Source organism: Bemisia tabaci, chromosome 4 (assembly GCF_918797505.1).
Source record: "Bemisia tabaci chromosome 4, PGI_BMITA_v3".
Classification (NCBI taxonomy): domain Eukaryota; kingdom Metazoa; phylum Arthropoda; class Insecta; order Hemiptera; family Aleyrodidae; genus Bemisia; species Bemisia tabaci.
The window spans coordinates 45037874-45060371 of record NC_092796.1 but is presented as its reverse complement, the minus strand read 5'-3'; the positions used below and the strand labels follow the sequence as shown (position 1 = coordinate 45060371).

At 41.9% G+C, this 22498-nt stretch overlaps 1 protein-coding gene across 1 annotated transcript in view; it reads left to right on the top strand.

Annotated features, from left to right (window-relative positions):
- Positions 1–21903, top strand: part of Dr (muscle segmentation homeobox protein Drop) — a 34891-nt gene extending 12988 nt beyond the window's left edge. The window contains exons 2-3 of the mRNA XM_019052880.2: positions 18768–18955; positions 21463–21903. Coding sequence (XP_018908425.2) covers positions 18768–18955; positions 21463–21813 — 539 coding nt within the window. The 3' untranslated portion in view covers positions 21814–21903. The remainder of the gene's footprint in view (positions 1–18767; positions 18956–21462) is intronic.
- The last annotated feature ends 595 nt before the right edge of the window (positions 21904–22498 follow it).

The window sequence follows — 22498 nt, the reverse complement described above, 5'->3', positions numbered from 1 at the left end:
GCCACACTTGTAGGCGAGCTCTTTCAAATAAATTTTCGCGAAACTAGCTCAAATTCCATGTCAGCGGGCAATTACACGCGTTCGGCCGTTTAGTCACTGAAAAATTGGAGGCGGGAATGCTCTGATGTCGTTTCAGGCAGTCAAAATGTTGAATATGACCGTTACCATCCAATGTCCGAAAAGAATTTGATTATCACGAGAGAAATGGAAGTTTGTGCTCGTCTCTTTCATATGTAATGAAGATATCAAACAGCTTTTCAAACAGCCGAAAAGAGTTTTCAAAAACGTTCAGTTTGCACTGATAAAATGCAAAAAAATTGTAAGTTACGTCAATTTTTCCGGTCATTTAATTTTCATGAAAAAATATTTTTAAAAAAAGAAAAAAATCGGCAAAATTTTTCATCAGACCCTCACAACATCTAGCTAAATCTCGGGTTATCGCGTAAAACTTAGATTGCCGAAATTTAATTTACACGTCAAAGTTAAATATTTTTACAAATATATCACGTACGTAACATGGTAATAAATACGTCAGCAGATTTCTTAGGCCGGATATATTTTAATTAATCGCTTCGGTCATTATAATTAATAAGTGTCGTGTCTATTACACTTTCTTAAAGAGAAGATCTCGCACTCCTAAATGAGCACTTCCGGTGACTGACTGTCTTATTTCAGGATAAATTGAATTCATACAATTCCATTTACAATGCCACTTCTGAAACAGATTTCCGGAGTAAGTGTGACAACGCCTAGATGGCTCGCGACGGAGCAAAACAGTTTTGATTCTGAGCAATTAAATAGAGCGCAAGGGGGGGGGGGGACGAATTAATCACGGGCCGTATTCCGGATTCACACGGAAAATTATGATTAATTCACAGCCTCTTAAGTTTCGACCCGAAAATAAAGCCAGCCGCCGCATCAAAGAGCTACTCCGGCTACATGCTACATGCCCGCTAGCGCGATAAATACCCAGCGATTTATTAAAATTAATTCGTCCGACTGCTGCACCGTACATGCCACACAGCTCCTCCTAACATTCTGGCTGCTCGAATTTCGATTTCTCGAATTACTCAGGAGCTTTCCGTTCGATTCCCGCGCATCAACCGTCTTGAATTGGGTGCACTGGGAAAAAAAGAACACATTGGATCTAGAGTCCAGACCCTTGAAAACATTGACAAGAAAAAGGACTCTTGATTCAATCAGATTTAAGCTTAAATTAAAAGGAAATCCGCTCATATTAAGAGGCTTGGTTCTTGATTTAAGGTTAAGTCTGATTGAATCAAGAGTATTTATTCTTATCGATGTTTTTAAGAGTCTGGACTCTAGATCCAATGTGTGTGTGTGTGTGTGTTTTTTTTCCCCCCAGTGCGTAGCGAGAACTGCGATGTATCGATTGTTCTGTCATTTAAACCTATGGTAAAGAATCGATTATTAAGGTGTTCGCAATCGATACATCGCAAAACACGCCATCCCACTGACAGAGACCCTCGCCGAAGAATAATTTTCCCTTTAATTAGTTGTAGAAGAATCTTGGAAACAACAGCAGCCAGAATGGACCATGCTCCCTGTCGCTACTTTTAACTTCTCTCCGAGATTCGATTTTTGAAACAATACACTATTTTGATTCATTTTCAGTTCGACCGTCGACGTATCGCGCGAGTCCCCCCCCCCCCCCCCCCATTCGACGGAGATTTACTCGAAAAAACAAACAAGGCGTTTAGAAGAGACGGAGGGGAATGGCGCTAACCATCGGGGCCCTCTCGAGACACGATTATAAGTCAAAACAGATGTCAACTAGAACACCGCAGTGACACGGCGCGGCGAGGCGCAGGGCCAGGGACGGGGGCGAACGGGGAGGAAGACGCGAACCTCGGAGACGCTCGAGTCCGCGCCATTAAAAAATCGAGTCGCATTCGTGAGTCGGGAGCGAGACGCGCTCGTACGCTCGCATTAATTTATAACACGAATTATGATATTTCGAGCGTATTTACATATTGCATACCTTCTCGCGACTTCGGGTCCCGCGTCGCCGTTGCGCGGGGGTTCGTGAGGTTTCCGACGCGGGAACGAGCGGTTTTCCGCGCCAACTTTGGCAACGCCCGTCGGGAGCTTTCAGACGGCATGGAGTGAGGAATGATTGATTAGTCACTTAACCCTCAGGGTGCCGGATTTGGCGGTTTTCGACCCGCCACTCAAAATGCGCCACTTAAAAAAGCGAAACACTAGAGGTTACCATTTTTAGAAGTGGATGTTTGTGACGTAACCATCGTGAAGCTTTAAAAAATTCAAATTATGTACGAATGAGAATATCCTTTCTGCTTGAGAGTCAGCTAAGATTCGCCCATTGGAAATAAAAATGGTAAAATGAACAAGATTCAAAACAGACAAGGAACTAGTACAGAAAACAGGAAGGTTTGATCAGTAGTGGTGTCTTCATAATCAATATTCGCTCTAAAGTTATTACTGGAATAAAATAAAATAAAATAAAAATAAAAGATCAAGATAGCCCCGAAAATCCGATCAATAACGAGCGGTCTGCCCCTTACTAAACGTAAAACAACGTTTGAATGACATTCAGTATACTGTGCTAATCCGGAATCTTCAAATCAGTTTGCGCCTTCAATTAGCCATACATACCACATGCCTACGATAGGACACGAATAGTTGCCTATCCCCGGATTAACCATCCTTGAACGCACATGAACTTATTCAACTTAGAAAAAACTTTTTCTTGGCATTAATTCATTGTTTTCCATAATATTAAATACAAAATTAGCTCTCTACTTAATTCAGGTAATACACATTTCGATTTGTATTCACACTCTTCCGGAAAACTGAATCAGCTCGCGCGGAAACAATGATGTCTAACAAAGCGTTTCAAAAAGCATGGGCCGATTTCATTAAAAATCACAGGCTAATATTGACCTAAGATTTTAAAATGTAGATTGGCTCTATTAAAGTTCCACGCACATTTAATTAAGTTTTACTGAGGACATCGACATAATCAATCGATTTTGCGGATTACAAAAAACAACCGAAACACTGGGAAAATTGATAGACATCGAGTGTTTTCCCGCAGACAGACTTCCACATTTTTTCCCTTGATTTAAGAAAAAAAAAAACCATGCACCATCATCGCGAATTTACTTAAAAGGCCTTTGATACTTCATGGTCGTGGAGGTCGGACCAAAGAAGGTGGAAAATGATGTAAAAATGACCGATTATCTACACTGAACTAAGCCGAGAGAGTTGGAACGGATTCAGTGATCCTCGGGGTGGCCGGCCTAATGAGTTACGAGTCTTTTAGAGCTCGCACGATCGCATTATGAAAGTAAACAGAAATTAAAAAAAGGGTAAACAAAAATGTGTCTTGGGAGACACTCGCGAGGGGGGCGGGGGCAGGGAGCCGCGGTGAATAGCACCCCGAAGACAACCGCGCGCTAATATTTACACGCGACAAACATTGGTCGTGTCGTCTCAGCTACGCAACGCTGCTGTTTGAGCCCTCGAAATCCCGCCGGTGACGCCTCAATTAGGTTGCCGGGCATTTTAAAACCCATTAGCAACACGTGGAAGGCGTCCTCTCCCTGATGAGCTCCTAACAAGTTAACAAGCGCACACTGTTCTGATTACTGCCGTGCTGAGCGAGAACACCGTATGGCCCTTCAGAAGTTTCCAAATTGAGACGCTGAGTGCTGAAAGGACACTTCTCGCGGTTGCGGTGTCCGAGAATCTCCGCTAGCATTTCATACATTATCTCAATGAGCAAATGAGTAAGATTTGTTGAAACTTTTACTGAATAATTTTAACAATTTAACAGTACTGTAAACGAAAAATGTCAGAAAATTCATTCAAGAGTTTCAGATCGAATTACCAAGAAAATTATATGGGAAATTGGCAGACAAATATTCAGAAATTTTCCTGAAAATTGGTGATTTCCGGGGGAAATTTGGCAACGCCTGAAGGCTCATGCAGCGTTTTTCCTTAGCACGGCAAAACTGTGTTCTCCAAGTTTGCAGTTGGGAATTTGATCATCATCAATGGGACTGCATTTTGCAATTTGGAACTATACTTTCTGGCTCTTCTGGAAAAACACTTTTGTGCATAGGGAAACTAATGGCAAATACGTTGTTTTTAAACCGGGCTGGAATTTATAGTTCCGAATTGCGAAATGTAGTCCAATGAACTTTTTCACATTTCCCTCCGATTAATCTCATTTTCACGTACATCATCCTTCCCTTGCTAGTTTTTTTTTTTTAGTATTCCATAACATCAATTGCCATCCTCATCCAACCCTTTCCCCACGCTGGACCCGTCCCGCGAACATGAGGAGGCGACTTAAGTTATAACAGCGCTGCCAAATCCACGGCAATTCGCAGCGCAAACCCGGCACGAATCTGGCGCGGAGCGGTGGCGATTTTCTGCCACTGTTCGCGGCGATGAGCCGGAGACTTGGCTCGATTTGTTGCAACTAATTAAAGGCATGAGCGTGACAGGAGTATGGGTTAATCGCGGCCCGGCTGTGGTTCGTCGATTCGGAGAGAGACGAGCGAGAAAGAAGAAGGAAACAAGTTCGTTCAATCATTGACTAATCCCCCGACATGGGTGCCCCGTCTGGGGGAGAGATTCCCTCCGCGGGAACCAGGGCGGTTTCGCGCGCCGCGCCGTGCCTTGGCAACGAGGCCCTAGACTTGACGTTTTCGTGCCGGCTGTTCGGCTTTGTTCTCGCCATTCTGGAGATCCTCTCATTGCCAGATATTCCTCAAAATGGACCACACTGGAAAAAAAAAAAAAAAAAAAATAAAAATAAAAAAAAAAAAAAAAAAAAAAACACACATTGGATCTGGAGTCCAGATTCTTAAAAACATCGACAAGAAAATACTCTTGATTCAGTCAGAATTAAGCTTAAATCAAGAACCAAGCCTCTTAATTTGAGCGGATTTCCTTTTGATTTAAGCTTAAATCTGATTGAATCAAGAGTCCTTTTTCTTGTCAATGTTTTCAAGAGTCTGGACTCTACATCCAATGGTTTTTTTTTTTCCCCAGTGCACTGGACAAGAAAAGTTACTTAGAAATTTGATCAAAAAGAAGATTCATAATCATAACTTAACCTCAAATGATAATAAATGATCATTTTTCCTCACCTTTAAGATTAGACCCTAGTTGCACTAAACCTGTCAGTCCTACATTTATGACTTCGGCACTACCCGACGTATTTTTCCTCAAAATTCTCGGATCACACGGAAATTAAATCACACATTGGGAAGAGTTTATAAAATAATTGTTGAAAAAAAGATATCTGCGCTTGTGGACGAAAAAAGCTCTCCTTTATTCTGTAACTGGTCTGAACTATCATGAGAACGCATTTTTGTTTTCACCAGTGCGAAAATAGATGAAATCAGAAGGTACTGTATAGTACGCAAACTTTAAATGGAAAAAAAGTGGTAGGGGTTGTTGGATGATACGGGCATTTCCAATCGATTATTGTGGTAGTATCCCAAAAATACGGTTACGAACCCAAATTTTGCGGTACTACCACAATTAATTGAAAATGCTCATATCATCCAAGTAATTGGGGTAACACCGCAATTTTAGAAGATAACCCCTGACACTTTTCCTTTCGTGTATACAAAGTCCTTTTGACGTAGGGAATTTATTTCCTCACGGTTCCTTTTAGCGTAAATACGTTCACAATACATTCTGTGTCCCACAACATCCTCACTCCCTAAAAGCTACGAAAATTACATGACTTCTACTGTCCCTTGATTGAGGCACACCAAACGCAACGACACAGTGAAGTAAGGACTCTCACTTTCCAGTCCCCCAACGTGGCAACGCAGATCCCTGTTGACACAGCACTGCGGTTACAAAATCGCCAATCTATTCCCGATATCCATTATCTTTTGGCAAATTCCCTGTTTTTACACGTTACCCGCAATATAAATTTCTTTTACGAGACACTTCGGACGTCCCGTTTGCTTATCAAAGCGATTCATGTCATTCTTTCGCTGGGGAGTCTACACAGATTATCTCCCCATCAACCCTCTCCTCCCCCCGCCGCGCTGCGGTCGACGGTCGGGACCCCTCTCCTTCCCCGCTAATTAAAATAAACGCACGAAATTAGTAAGCTCGAGTGTTTTTGATTCACAGCTTCGCTCCGCGATGTGTCGGCAGTTCGTTACTGGCTCTGAAAAAAAGAAGAGAAACCGATGAGCGGTTACACGGAGACGGAAAGAACAAGGTGGTGGTGAACGCCTGTCACACATGATAAAATCGCGAATATTACCGCACGGGAGAGACTGCGATATCCTAATCAATTTCACACTTTGGGGGTTCTAAGGAATAAGCAAAAAATAAGGAATAGTGAAGGATGATACAGTTAATCCTACTGTATGCTGAAAGTTCCCTTCTTTTTGGCAATGATGGATGGTAGAGGCCTTCCCTTCATTGGGTAATTTGATTTTTTCGGGGGTTTTTAATGTTTCGAGCACTTCTTGAGTGGTTTTATGCGTGATAAGAGCCATGAGATAACGCATTGCTGAGCAGATTCTCTTCAATGAAAAACAAATTAATCAACCAAATTACAAAATAAAATGACAAATCAACTTGGGAAAAGGCTTCGAAAAGCAGGGGATAAATTAAAATACCCGGAAAGTTTCAAAATTTTATAATTTCCATATCAACCGGAGAAAAATTCGAAGAAATAAAAAAAAATGAAGCGTCGATTCCCTGTTATACGAGATCGAGACTGATAGCAATATGACTTCTCTTTGATATTGCTTTGACATTTTTTCGTCTCCCGAAATTTCCTTTAAAATTAAAGAATGTTTGTCCGGGAAAAAACTCTCAAGGCAAACTATAGTTTCTAAAATGCTAAAGTAGCGGCATTGCCTGGCGAAAGGCCCTAATTGCGCGAAATCCCTTAAATACAGCAAATTTTACTCTCCAAAAGAATGACTTCAACCCGTGTGACTCAATTCTTTCCCTCTGAAAACGACGGAGAAATTAGGAGCACTCGGAGTTGAGAGGCGCTTTTCCAAAAGGAGGTGGCATCGAATATACGGACAATGGAAGCTCGGCAGAGGAAAAACATGAAGGGATCCCAATTTTTAAGCTTCACGACGAGCGGAATCGGATGAAAATCGAAGGGAGCCAATGAAATCACAACGAGGAGCAGAAACCGAGGACACAGGTTCTATTGAGCTCGTTCCATCGATTCAAAGCCACTCGTTTGAAACCTATCCAGGGCATATTTGTTCCGCGCTCGGTGCTCGAGCCAGGGCCGGGGGTGAGGTGGGGGTTAAATCGCCCCTAATTTCGCCCCTCCGCGCCCCGCTCGACAATCGGTTGCCAGGCACTTGAAGCGGCTCCCGCTCATTTCCCGGATACCGCCGTTTTATTGGCTCGTGTATTCCACCAATTAAATTTATTCCACTCCACTTTCGACCCGCGCTCCCCTCCTCGCCCTCCCCCCGCTCCTGCGCGGGAGCAACCCTCCGCAAGTTTCCGCGGCTTTCGAGCTTTTTCCGCATGCGTTCCTCACTCCTCCATCTTTTTTCCCTTCCTCGCAAGACCTTTTACATCATTGCTTTATGAGCTTTGAAAGCTCCGCCAGCGCTACCGTTTTCCCCCCTTTTTTCATTTTAAATGTTTATCGTGGACCACTTCTTTTCACTGTAGGTGTAAGCTTCTACTTCAGAGTTTGATGAGGATTTGGGATTCCGTCTAAATTTTGCACCCCGTTTTAGTGCAATGCACGATCTCTCACTCTACAAATTTTGGTTTTTTGGCCTGTGTACAGAAAGATTGTTGGAGAGTCATAGAAATGAACAAAATGAAAGTAAAGCCTAAGGCCTTGTTAGGCAATACAGGAAGGCTTCGTAATAAATTTCGTCCGTAACGTATAATTAAAATTAATTTATTTTCATGTAAAGTGGAAAGGCTTTAACTTTCTAACTTCAGTTCAATCTCGCCCTAAAATGGTGGGCGGTGGATTTTAAGTGCAGTCTCTGAAAACAAAACTCCCCCGTAGAATGTAACGCGAAATAAAATAAGAAGATTTTCCTCGTCACTTGCGATTCTTCATGTCAAACAATCTTAGCTCACAAGTGATTGAATTCTGCATAGCATCCATTGATACTAATATCAATGGTAGAACGATGGTAAAACACCGGCATGTAGCATATCATTTCAGATCTAATTTAGAAACTGCGCAACAATTGAACGGCTTAAGAGACATATTCCTCTGGGATATTTTAAATTTCTCATATTTTGGACTAAGTTACAAAATACAGGTTGACGTTTACCTATTTATCCCTCTCAAGCAGTGGGGAAAGGTACTCAACCGAGCTGCATGGCGCAGCGTTCTTGTTGCTAGATCATGCACAAAAATATTCCCCTGCGCCTTGTGGGACCGAGTTGAACCGTTCAAGTGTGTCAGTGGCGTGGCGTGCTTTGCAATATATCGATTGTTATGCCATTTAAACCTATGGAAAAGGATCGATAAACAGGGTGTTCGCAGCGAACACCTTAATAATCGATTCTTCACCATAGGTTTAAGTGGCATAACAATCGATACATCGCAATTCACGCCACGCCACTGAAGTGTGTTCGTTTCGGCGCTACGTTGACTCGAATAAAAACACGCAGAAAAGAATGAAAGCTGACGGTAATTTGGTGGAATGGCGGCGTGGAGGGGAGCGGTGACGGGGTATTCCAAATTCATTAAACTGACGCTCCACCTTGAGCGTATTTAATTGCTTTTGAAGTGCAAAACTCACTTTTATCTTCATTTCGGGAAAGGTCCCGGCTGTCCCGTTAATTGCGGCTCCCGGTTCCCCGACAGGCTCCCGTGAATTATCTCTTCAGCGTTCCTTCGCTTCCCCCTTTCTCTCTTCGTCTCCTCTCTCTTTACTCCTGGAACTATACGGTCTAGGTTTCCCTCGCAATTTTGGATAGCCACAAGAGGAGGTGAAATCTACCACCCTCTGCAGAGCTCGTAAAGTTAACGTAATTACTCCATCCTCTTTCCTCAAATCGCGTTTTTTAATGAAAACACAAAAAAGGGGGGAAAATTAGTATTCGCTCGATACATTCACAATAACTTCCTAATAAGATACCGGAAAAATGTCTGAACTCTAAAATCAAGTCGGAAAATGCTTTCATCAAGAAGAAGAGGTGCTCCTATTTAGATTGCAGTGAAAACCTGCCGATTTCAATTGCTCTCATTCTTGATTGGAGATGAAATCATCTTGGCGACGAATTTAAAATAATTTCTGCTCTAATCAAGTCACTTTTATTTTTTAACTAAGAAAACCGACAATGAATGGAATTGACTTGATCGTTCTACAGAGTGGCGCAAAGACGTACTCACAGCAACTTTAGTCATTCCAATGAACGAACTCAACGATCAACTTGAAACAGGGGTAAGGGTGGCGTGGATTTACATGGTAAATCGGTGCGAATCGATGTTCGATCCTCTGAAGGCTACGTTCGGACAGAGGGATTCCAAGTTTTGTATGGAGTTCAAGAAGTATTACTCTGAAAGTGTCAGAGCTCAAGGGTATTTGTTGGTCCTTACAACCGCTTAGGATGCTAATGATCCTTTCAGCCCTATCGCCTTGGTTGGGTCCTCCTGTTCAGAAGGGTAATATCTCCGCCTTGACCTTACTTTCATTTGAGTGATTTGATCTCGCAGCGTCTTACATCCTCGTGCCTTTTTTCGCTCTCTTGGCTGAAGTAATTATTCGTAGGCGTTCAGCAAGTAATGTTGTTGTTACTTTCATTGTTGAAAAGGAATGAATGCAACTTGAACATGTCGTATTTCACTGCTCATACCCATGATACGAAGAATGAGATTATTGACTTTCAGGAGCCCATTATCAAAACACGGTTGAGTGGACCCTCACAAATGGCCCATTATCCATGGGTCTTTTTTAAGGCTAGAATATGTAGATCAATTGCGTTGGTCACAGAATCGTGTTTTTGTGCATTTTTCTTGTGGATCCGCTAAAAATACTAAGCTTTATCAAAACAGCAATTTTCTACGTTCAACATTAACAGTTACCGCGATTGAAAAACTCGGTTTATGACGTCATCCATCGTGGTATAGTGACACCCTTAGTTTCTTCCAACTTGCTTTCATTAATCAGTAGCATATAAATATGCATACGTTGCTCGATTTAAAACGAGAATAAAACCAAGGTGGGAAACCAAGGGTGTCACTACCGGGCTGGATGACGTCAAAAACCGAGTTTTTCAAAGTGCGATGTCTCGGTCAATACTGAACGTAGAAAGTAGCTATTTCAACGGATCTTATTATTTTCAGATAATCTACAGGAATCAAGCATCGAAACTCGATTCTGTCACCAGCGCAACTGACCCATTGTCAAGCCAACACTGGAAAAAAAAACACATTGGATCTGGAGTCCAGGCTGTTAAAAACATCGACCAGAAAAAATACTCTTGATTATAGCTTGAATCAAGAACCAAGCCTCTTAATTTGAGCGGATTTCCTTTTGATTTAAGCTTAGATCTGATTGAATCATGAGTCCTTTTTCTTGTCAATGTGTTCAAGAGTCCGGACTCTAGATCCAATGTGTTTTTTTCCAGTGAAGCAAGGGACTGTCTTCAAGATGTCCTTCATGTCCTCGGAGCTTTCCCGCGTGAACAGCGACGATCCGACAACCTGAGCGGGATAGTTTGAACAATGATAAATGGGGAAAGAGTAAAGTTAATTAATTTCTTTGTGTTGTGCTCACTGCTGGCTGCTCCTCCGGCTGCCGCGGAGCCGGCGACGCGACGCCGACGGAGCTCGCCGAGCCGGCCCCGACAACTTCATTACGATTCGAGAACCAGTTTCGTAATTATTGTTTATTTAAATTAGGCGATTATTAATTGGATTAAACCCCGTTTACACCGCATTTTACTTATGCGCTCGCGATATTTCCCCCGCCGCGCCGCCGCGCTCCCGGGTCTCGGTGTCGATGTCGCTCGGAAGCTGGCCAATTTCGGATCTCCTCGAGTCCGCCAGTCACCGTCCCCAGGCCGGATGCCCGCGCTGATTTTGACCTCCATCCAATTAAGGGCTCGGGTACACGAGAAAAATTCACGCTACGGCCGCCTGCCCGACATCAAACTGGAGGCTTCCAAGGGGCTCGCTCATCCCTCACCAAACCCGCTTGACAGTCGAATTTCCGCGCGGGAATTGAGTTCACTTTTAGAAAAAGATGCATTGGAAGAAAAACACATTGGATCTAGAGTCCAGACTCTAAAAACATCGACAAGAAAAAATACTCTTGATTCAATCGAATTTTTGCTTTAATCAAGAACCAAGCCTCTTAATTTGAGCGGATTTCCTTTTGATTTAAGCTTAAATCTGATTGAATCAAGAGAATTTTTTCTTGTCAATGTTTTCAAATGTCTGGACTCTAGGTCCAATGTGGGTTTTTTTCCGGTGAAAGACCTGGCTCTATACTGCCGTGCTAAGGTAAAACGCCGCATGAGCCTTGAGACGTGGCCAAATTTCTTTTCTTGGTGAAATTTCGTTTTACTGACGCAGAGGTCGACAGCCAATCAAACACTGAACCTAATGTTTCACTGAAAATTTGAGAACAGTGTTGAGGGATGCGAGCCGGGATCTTTGATTATTCATTTGAAGCTGTATGGACGACAAAAAGCTTGACAATTTTTAAAATAAAGCGTTTGGCGCCTCTAAAGTTGATGTTCTGAATTCCCTGATGATCAGTCAGCTCCGAAATCGGCTTTAAAAGTTTAATTTTCTATTTTGAGCATAAAAATAAAAACTAGTTATAAGCTCGGGGAAGTTTTGCTCATCGAATGGGTTCAAAGGCAGAGTGCCTGATAAGGCACACAAATTGCGTACATTAAAAGCGCGATCGAAGGGGCCGTAACACGAACAACGCGGGAGCTGTTGGAAGGGAATTAACTCTAATTAAGTCAGGCACCGCGGAAATTCGATTGTTTTTGGTCTTAAATTATGTCTTCCGGACGGGAAGAGCGCCCCCCTCTCCGCGCGGCCTGGCGAATTCAACAGCTCGGCACTCGATTTCACATAACCGCACTCAACATAACTTAACCCGCGGAGACAATATTGAATCGGAATATTTGACTCCGTGAGAATCGAATGAGTCGGGCCATCAAGTTCGTTATTTCACCAGGTGTCCTGATGCCCTCCTCCCTCACACACACGCGCATCCTACTGCACTCGCACACATACATCCATCTATCGCCTCCCTGCTTTGGTCCAGGTGTGTTTATAGATTTCCTCCATCTGTCCTCTCTTCACGGCTGTGTTTACGCTTTTGTTTTAGGCGGATTTTAGATTTAAGAGATGTGTCTACTCACACCCTCTAATTGTGTGATAATACTTGGATGTACAATTTAAGGATATTTCTCAGAGCTTTTGGGGCCTCAAGATGAGGTAATGCGACGGTATCAGGACATTCAAATATTGACAATGACTACCTGATTTCAAAATAAAAAATATTAGGAATGAGAGAACGGAAATTAACAGGAGGAAAACTTAAAATAAAATATTGAAACAAAGGAGTTGAAGGTTTTCATTTTCTACAGGGCTCCATGTGAGAGGCAATTTTCAATTTCTAAGGTCGCAAAATAACAGGTTCCAACAGATTTTGAAATCTTAGCCAAAGTAAAAATTTGAACAGTCAATGTTATATCTTCACTTATATTTCCCAATATTTATTTTCGGAGGTTACTTGGCAAGAGTCAAAAAATATCTTGAGGTGTCACGGAAAAAATAGGATATTCGTCACAACCAGCGGCTGGTTAGAAATGCGCCAGCGACTGTGCGATAGTTACGATACAAAAACACATAGTTACGATAGTATTATAGACGATTATAGTCCTCGATAGTTACGATACGATGAGTACCGGTAGTTATCGTAACTACCGCATGGTAGCCGGTGCATGTTTAACTAGCCGCTGGATATGACGACTGTTATATTTTTTTCGGTGTATGCGAAAATTAAAATTTCCCTAAACTATGAAAACAAGGGGCGATTATGTTTTGGCGGCCCAACTTCCTTTCAGCCCATGCGCTCATGGCGACATTCAAAACTGTGAGAAAATTTTCACGGCGACTGGGCTAGCTTAACCTTGATCGTAACCGTTGCAAAGGAAATGAAAGACAGGAAGAAACGACGAAATTTACATCGGGTACGCGTTCTGGCTCGAACGATACTGAGAGCCACATTGTTTTCCCGAGCTATTAGCATAGGTTTCGATAGACATACCCGCTACGATGGGTCGAACATCGATACTTTTCTTCGGGCACAGAAGCCATGAGGGAAACTTTAGGCGACCCTTGAGGTGGCCACGTTGTGTAATATAATCATAAACTTGAGTGGTGCAATGCAACACTTTGACGAGACACATATCGGCGAAGACAAGAGGTCTATCGGGAAATGAGGCCTTAAAAGGTCTATAACAAGGCAGGGAGTCATGCTTGTTCATCATAAATATCGCTGAATTATGTCCATTATATTCATCGATTATTCCTTGGATATAGGTATGAAGCATACTTATGCGTGTGAGTCTCCTAGGATCGAAGTTCGATCTATCGAATCGAATCGAGTGTCGCTTGACCCCGGTGAAGATCCCGGTGGAATTAGCCGAGGCGGATAAACGACCAATTACTGAGTGACCAAATGACCTGGCACGACGACCGACAATGAGCTAATCGAAAATTAAACACATCACCGCGGTTCGCGTTTTAATAAACATGAGCCCTCCCGACCCCAGACCAACGAGCGGACTCGACGGGAAATGCTCACGGAGTTAGGTGTTGGATGGGTCAAAAATGAGTCGGGACTCGTTTAATTATCGTCGCAGGCCGTAGCTTCCCGTAAGACTCCCGATCAAAGAGCGCTGACCAACCTAGTTCAATTTGCTTTCATGAAGCCCCCGTCTGGGAGCCAAATACAGTCGACACTTGACGCAGCAATGTAGAGAACGAGGCTGGAAGAAAACAAAAGTGGAGCAAAAACGTTGATAATGATAAAAGCGTTTATTTTTCAATTACACTGGAAAAAAACACATTGGATCTAGAGGCCAGACTCTTGAAAACATCGACAAGAAAAATACTCTTGATTCAATCGGATTTTTGCTTAAATCAAAACGAAATCCGCTTAAATTAAGAGGCTTGGTTCTTGATTTAAGCTAGATTATGATTGAATCAAGAGTACTTTTTCTTGTCGATGTTTTCAAGAGTCTGGACTCTAGATCCAATGTGTTTTTTTTTCCAGTGTAGAAGGACCTGTGTTTCCGGCAGATAAACATGATTTAAGAAAACGTCAATTTCCCCATAACTTGATTCTACCATTATTGGACGATTATCCTTTCAAGGCCTTGAGATGCAAGGGAAATAATTTTTCGCAGTATGACAAGACTTAAATTTTGGTAAGTGCAGGTGAAACGGCGAGCAGAATCTCCTTGATATCACATATGCAAAATCATTGCTGAGAAGAAGAATCATTGCTGAGTAAACAAACTGCCCTGCAAAACAGGAGGAGGAAATGAACAGAAGAGGCGTTTGGAAGATAAAGGATGATTATTTCAATCGTATGAGAGAGGATGGAAACCAAATGACAAATAAATGAGAGATTGTTAAGATTTGCACCAATTAGGAGCATTCAAAATATTCCAGAGGAAAGAAGAAATCGAAAAGTAGAGATCGCAAAATCTCACCGCAGCCTTCCTGATTGTTCGAGATCGTCATTGTCGTTTGACACGTTTCGGAAGCTTAACTAATTGGGAGACAAATTTTGATCGTGAGAAAAATAAGTTTGATCGAAAACCAATAAGAAGTATTTGAGAATCGCGTTGGGAATCATGATACGGACGTTCGATGCGCATTCTTAAACGAAAAATCTATGTTTGGCGAGGGGATTATGTTGGAATCCTCAAATTTGCATGCGCGCATTTGAATTACGAGAACGGTATCCCCCAGATACCTCTTGATTCACTCGCTGGTCGTAGAAAGTGCGAGATATTGAGGAATTAACGTTTGATATAAATCCAAAAGACAAGGGGTATTTTGTGAAAAAAGTACTTCATTCGCACAGAATTTTACAACAATGATAGGTAGCTTAAACGGGGAGTTACTTGTTAAAATAGAGAAAACAAATTGCAATTTTTTTTCCACCTAAAATTAAGTTTACTTTTCAAACGACGGTTAAAGCTTTGCCGATGGAGCGTGACTGCTTGGTACGAACGAAGTATGTTCCTTTGCTTGGAGGCGAACTCATACGAAAACTAGGGAGTTTCTTTATGCAATTTGGCAACATTAGACTCAAACGCCCGGGGCTGAAATAAACCGAACATTCAGAACTTTGTTATTTTAATGCGCGACTAATTAACTATTGGACCGGCTGCAAGTGGCAAATTTGACGCGATTTGTCTCATTAGCGAATTGATATAGCAGCTGTTTTTTGTTGAGGGCAAAATTTCGGCTGAGACGCTGAGGGCAGCCCGCGATTCCTGCAGCATACCCGATGGAAGAAAAAAACTTATCTCTTTTTGTTCTCATTCTCCGTTTCTCACTCCTCGTTTCGCGACTGAAAAAAACAGGAAGGGGCAAGTTACATTGAAGTTTCTCTTTCGTGAGGAGGCGTTTGGAAAGACAAGGAAAAGGTTGCGATGGGAGAAGTGGGTGGTTCATAAGGTTCATTAAAAACCAAATTGTTCCCTTAAATAATTCTTAATGATTATTGCAACCTTTTCCTTGTCCTTCCAAACACCTCCTATCGAAAGAGGAACTTAACCTAGGTAGCTCCCAATCTTTTTTCTTCAATTTTTTATGTATCTTCTCTCTTTTCTCCTTGTATCGTTCGACTCTTTCGAGCGTAGCTTCATGCCTTAAATACTCGGGATTTTGTGTGACTACATAGAATATATGAATGTACAAAACAAACGTATGAGAAGAAAAAAAAGGGAGGGAGGGTTTTAAAAATATAATAATCACCGTCCGTCATTATTTTTATAATTAAAAGTCTTGACACTGTGACGATTTCCTCACAGGACGCATGCACTCGAAGTTCTAATACGTTAGCGTATCTCGACTCATCATGTTCACGCTTCTAATTGAAAAACACGTAATCTTTTGAAAGGTCCTTTCTTGATAACACCCTCAGTATTTGAGCTCAACACTTTACTCAACAGCTCCTTGGTGGAAACTTCACCACATTTTGAGGTATTAAATTAAGTCGGCTGCACATAAAATCCAACGTCTAGACTTCGCACCCTTCAAAGGCACCTCGAGACCTGGAATTAATATTTTCGTGCACTTATCCGTATTTTCAGCTCATTATCACGTGGCCTCGTTTCATAAGTCATTAATTCTCGTTTCTCTTATCTCGTCATATTTCCGGGTCTTTTCGTTTGAATACCAGTTTGGGCATCGCTGCCAGACCGAACAGCTTTCCTTTTAACTGGAAAAGAGACACGTTATTGTTTTATCTGAGAACTACCAAAAAATACCATATCTCATCCAAAAAAGATTACGCCGCAAACGGACTTGGGCGCCCAGTCATCTTAAAGATTCTGGTCCGTTTAGGTACTTCAATATGTGTGCGGCATGTACTTTGTGCGATCCAAATCGGGCGATGAAAATTGTGGCAGACTCACTTCTACAAATGTTATACTAATAATTTAGGTCAAAATTAATGCACTCCATGGGTGAATGACTTTTATAAAACTAAGAATTCAATTTTTTTGGTGGATGCCTTACTGACTGAATAGAGTACCACATTAGGTAATAGTCTTCGCAACTCTACAATCTGACCGACTCGGATCTGAGCTAATTGAATATATTAATCATTAAGGTTATACCCAAATGGGGTGTTTTCAACGTTCAAAAGCTTAGAGGCTCTTATCATAGGTCGAATGTAGATGCATTTGAAATCAGAATACGAGGAGAGGAAGAACACATTTTTCTTCTTTTCCTTCTCCCTGTTCTTTTAGACTTTTTCCTCATCCTTCTTTTAATCCTTCTCATCCTCTTCCTTATTCACCCACTCTCCTCTTCTTTATCCATCCGTTATCTCTTTCCCTTTTCCTTTATCCTGCTTTCCTTTCGCCGATGTCTAAAGCGCTCTCATCAGACATATCTTAGGACCCTAAACCATGAGTCCGTCAGAAAAAGATCGAATGGAAAATTTTTTTCATTTATAGCAATTTCAATGCCCCACACCTATAACCTCGACAATTATCAACCACTCCTAACTCTCTAAAACCTCCCAACTTCTCAAAAAACGGACCAGTCCCGAGGTGACAACCCTGCTCGAATCCACTTGTTATCACGCTTTTATCAAATCCCTTCACCACTCGAGCACCTTTTGTCGAGGGGTCGCCTTTCATCAGCCGCTAAACTGATTACCGTCGTCCACGAAGGCATTTTATCCGGCCGGCAGGGCGAGAGGTGGGCCTTTTACGACCAAATTATCAGCATTAATAGCCCATTAACCTCGGCGGAAGGGCGCAAGTCGAGCTTAAAGCACCGGGCGAATAAAAGCGAGTCGATACTTTCAACCACGGCGAACGGCGAAGCGCAGTACGAGTCGAACTTCGACCCTGCGAGGAGGGGATCGTGGTGCTGCACGATCCTCGTTCCTCGCGGCGAATTCATTTGAACCCATATTTTCATAAAAGGAACATGTCTACCCTGCGATGAGCCCTGGGATACACGCAGTTTTATCGAGTCCGGGGGTCATCGGAAAACGCGCGTATTGAGACGCGGCGCGGCACCCACGGCCGAGCGGAAAACGCGAGCGAGTCATTAGAAATTTGAAAAAGGCGCGCACGCAATCCCGGCCGCAATTAGAGCAATTATTCCGTACACAATTTTTTGATCGCGCGGCTGAATGGGGCTTAATCGCAACAAATATCGCACTAATTATCGCGACTTCACGCGAACCGCGGAATCCAATAAAAAGCCGTAATTGTCCAAGTTATTGGATTGCCGGAATGCGACGAAACATCTGCCGGGATGCGAATGCTCCGAGTGCGGATGCCGCGCGCTAGCACGCCTCGAGGAGCCCGATGAGATACGTTCGATTTGTGAAAGAAGCGGTGGAAATTTTACAATATGAGGAGTTTCTTCGGTTGGAAAGGACGTATTTCTGCCGAGCGGAACTATGTGCATTAGGACATGAGCTCTGAGACCCATAAGAATATATGAATAACAGGCCAAAGGCTCACGTCGTACTGTACATAGTTCCGTTTGGGAGAAATACGTCCAGATGTTCTACACTGGAAAAAAAAAAAAAAAAAAAAAAAAAAAAAACACATTGGATCTAGAGTCCAAACTCTTAAAAACACCGACACCAACAATTTTGTTGGACTTAACAATTCATTGGGAGGTTCAAGGAAGGCTGATGTCAACCCTTCGAAACTAGGAATTTATCCATTCTATTTTGGAAAATTCGGGTTAACTGTACCAGTTTTTGGAGTCGCTCAGAATTTTCTTCCTTACTGCCTTCCGGCCAATTCGGTAAATGGACTTCACTTTGCAATTAGGAATAACTATTTCTGGCTCAGTTATAAAAACACCTTTCTGCGTAAGGAAAGTAATGGAACGTATGGTGTTTCTAAGATGTCCCAGAAATAGTGGTTTCAGATTGCAACATTTAGTTGTTCAATTGCAGGTGTAATTTATTTTTTATTGTGTGCAGTATCTATCCTATAAGCTCGTTAAGCTAATTTTGTGTATTACTATCTGATTTCAGATTCGAATAACGGAGAGCCACCAAAACTGAAGTGCAATCTTAGGAAACACAAACCAAATAGAAAACCAAGAACTCCTTTCACTACGCAACAACTACTTAGTTTAGAGAAGAAATTCAGAGAAAAGCAGTATCTTAGTATCGCAGAACGAGCGGAATTTTCTAGTTCTCTTCATCTAACTGAAACTCAGGTAATTAAAAAACTTTCGTAACTTTTCTAACTTTCGTCAGAAAGTAATCTATGAGTTTACAATTGTAAAATTTAATATTGAAATTCCCAAGAAATTGAAAAAAGATTGGGGGCATATTGCAAGGATTTACGACAAACTGTTCTTAGTCTCGGTTCAAGATTGTTATAAAATGGTTCCTTGCCTTGAAACTTGGTCCAAACCTTCCTTCTGTTTTAATTTAACTGGATATTTGGATACGTGGTGTAATCTTTTTGCAAACAATTCAGAAAAAGCTTAAAAATGTCACAAAATTCCATTCAGGGTCCTGTGTAAGGCCTCAATGTGTATCTGTAATCAGCTTCAAATACATAATATTAAATTAAAGCGTTCCATTCACGGTCCTGCCTTCGTCGTGGGCCGTTTTTTGCGGGCTTTCACACGCCCCACAAATATTTTGATGGATCATTTCTCTTCAGAATGTGATAATTGGTCAATAATTAATTGACATACACCTACGGATTCTTGTAGACATCAATTAAGACGGACCAAGAGCGGGGAACGGGAAAACGTAAAAGGCGATATTTTATTCGAGTCATTGCTCAATTTCCTCCTCCACAAAGCAACGTTGCCACACCGAAAAATTTTTCAAAACATGTACGGTTCACGATTAAACGATACACACATATTTGATAATAGGAGTAAACTGACAATCAGCCGCGCGTTTCGTCGATTAGAAAAACTGACTTATTTTGATCGATGATAGAACTGATTCTGATGATCTCCCCACGATACTAATTCTTCGCTCTCTCCGTCTCCCTTTCTTCCCTCTGTGGGTTTCACGCCGCGTAATTAATTAAAACAAAAAACAAACTATAAAAACTGTAAAAAAAATTAAAAGGACCGGTGACGACGGGGAAAAAAACTCGAGTGAGATTATAAGAATGACAAATTAACTGATTCAAATCCCGCCTTCCCACCGCGCCGTGCCACATTCTTGGATCTGAACTTATTTGTTCACGGCAGCTTTCTTGGCCCGCTCCCCCTCCCGATTCCCTGACAAGTGTTGGTGACCGTTGACAGAAGCTATAGCTACTCTTTTCCAGGATTGCCAAATTGAATGGAATAATTGGGCATGAATTTTAAATTATAAATGAAATACAGTAGGAACAGGCAAAACTGACGGCACCGCTGGTGGCACTTTATCTTGCTTTTGGTGGATGAGCTGATCAATTTAAAAACCGGTTCCATTTCCGCTCCTGTGCTTCGTCTTTACCCTCTCGGTATTCTCTATAATTTTTAATTTTCCCAATTATTTGTACTGCGCTATCCGAGACGTGTGACAAAATGTGACGAAAATTGATAGCTGGCATGACCCTGGCTGTGACCGCGCGATACAAATTTCGACGTGGGAAGGTGGAATTTTTTCGTCGCTCCTGCTGTGATAATTAGGTCATTTAATTAAAATTTAATGAGAAGTCAAGCGGAACGAATTCGACCCGTTTGAGGGCCTAGAATTAAAATTGTTGGGATTGTTGACGAGCTAGCTGATTGCTGGATTTGTTACTATTTGGGCTGAGAAACCCGGAATCTCGATTGTCTTTTTGATGGTTGCCCTATTAAGTCACATTGGCTCAATTTAGTAAGGAACACAACTCAGTCGGGCTCATTTGTGTTTGACAGCCAAGATTTATAAGTCGGCGTCCAATTAATGCACATATTTCTATGATGGTCTTGATGAAAATTGATGCATTTGAATACATGTTCTGGTTTCTACATTTTTCACGGGCATGCACTTAGATTTTTGCAATTTTTACGAGGCAAGCTTGATGGAGATAAATTCTGACGAATTCCACCCTTAAATGCGAACTAGAGTGGCCGGACAACAGTAAAAAAGAATGAGTATAATTGTGACACTAATTGCATATTCACATAGGGAACTTCTAGTTTTTCGTACACCATGGGGTTGACTCTCAGAATAACAATTATTTCACGTCGTCACACTTTTAAAGTGTTAATCTTATTCTATTCCAAACACACTAAGAAAAAAAAAAAAAAAAAAAAAAAAAACTATGATGCAGTTTGCCAAATTGGCGGTATTCCACAATAACACTGGGAAAAAAAACTCAGTGGATCTAGAGTCCAGACTCTTAAAAACATCGACAAGAAAAAATACTCTTGATTCAATCGGATTTTTGCTTATATCAAGCACCAAGCCTCTTAATTTAAGCGGAATTCCTTTTGATTCAAGCAAAAATCTGATCGAATCAAGAGTATTTTTTCTTGTCAATGTTTTCATGAGCCTGGATTCTAGATCCAATGTGTTTTTTTTTTTCCCAGTGAACGATTTTACCCAAATGGCAACCATAGCATTAATATTGGTCATGGGCACTATTAATAATTAATGGGAAATACCACTTTGGTACTTTTAACAATAGTTTTTTTCGAGCTGTATCTTCACAGGTAGTTTTTTTGATAATTTCCATCTTCAGAGTTCCATAGATACTAATTTGACCGTTCGAATGTTTCAGGTAAAAATCTGGTTTCAAAATCGGCGGGCGAAGGCGAAGCGACTTCAGGAAGCGGAGATCGAGAAGATGAAAATGGCGACGATCGCAGCGGCCCGACCCCACCACCCCCTGTACGGCCCGGGGCCCCCGCACCACCTACCCCCCTACTTCCAGACGCCCCACCCGGCGGAACTGCTCCACCACCCGGCGCACCCCCTCTCCGCCCTGCTCAGCGGCCGCCACCCCATGAGCCAGTTCATGCCCCACAACATTCCTCCCCCTACGCCTGTGCCCCCACAGCCCTCGGCTAATTCCTCGCCCGGCCCCGCCGCCTCCGCCGCCGGCTCCCCCTCCCCCGCAAGTCTCTCCTAACTCCCCCCGAACTTCCCCTTATTAAGTAATTACCACAGTCAATGAGTATCAATCCTCTTAATTTATACCTTAAAGCTCCTTAGTAAACCCCCCCCAAAAAAAACCTATCCTGATTCCAAAGTTTCAATCTCTGCACGGTAAAAGAAAAAAAAAAACCCTTTAGAATTTAGAATCTTGGCGCTTGTTGTTATAAATGAAAGAACTTTACTATTTTGATTATTCAAAGCTCATATGCACATTAAAATGCATTCACAATGAAGAATTTTCGTATTTTACGACTTGTATCTAGTTTAAGACTATCCATGTCGGTAAACTAATAATTGGAAGATGTTTTTTCGGATTCTGAAATTTTCTCAAATTATGTTGAACTCTGTCGTTTCTCTTGCAATACAATCTTATCTTTGTATACAAAAATGCTTTTGTCTTGTATACAAAATGATTCTCCAACATTTGGAAAACGCCGTGGTACCATATGTGTAACTGCAGAACTGATAAGGTTTTCGTCAGATGAGCTTCCTTGATGCTGACTTTTTATACAATTTCTAAGATTTTGAACCTGCTCTCGCTGGCATCACATGTAGATGTGATGTTTCGACTGTTTTTATTCCGTAAAACATATACTTAACTTGCTAAATGTTTTGATTCCGGCATAATTTTGACTTATTTGTACTCGCGTAACTGACTT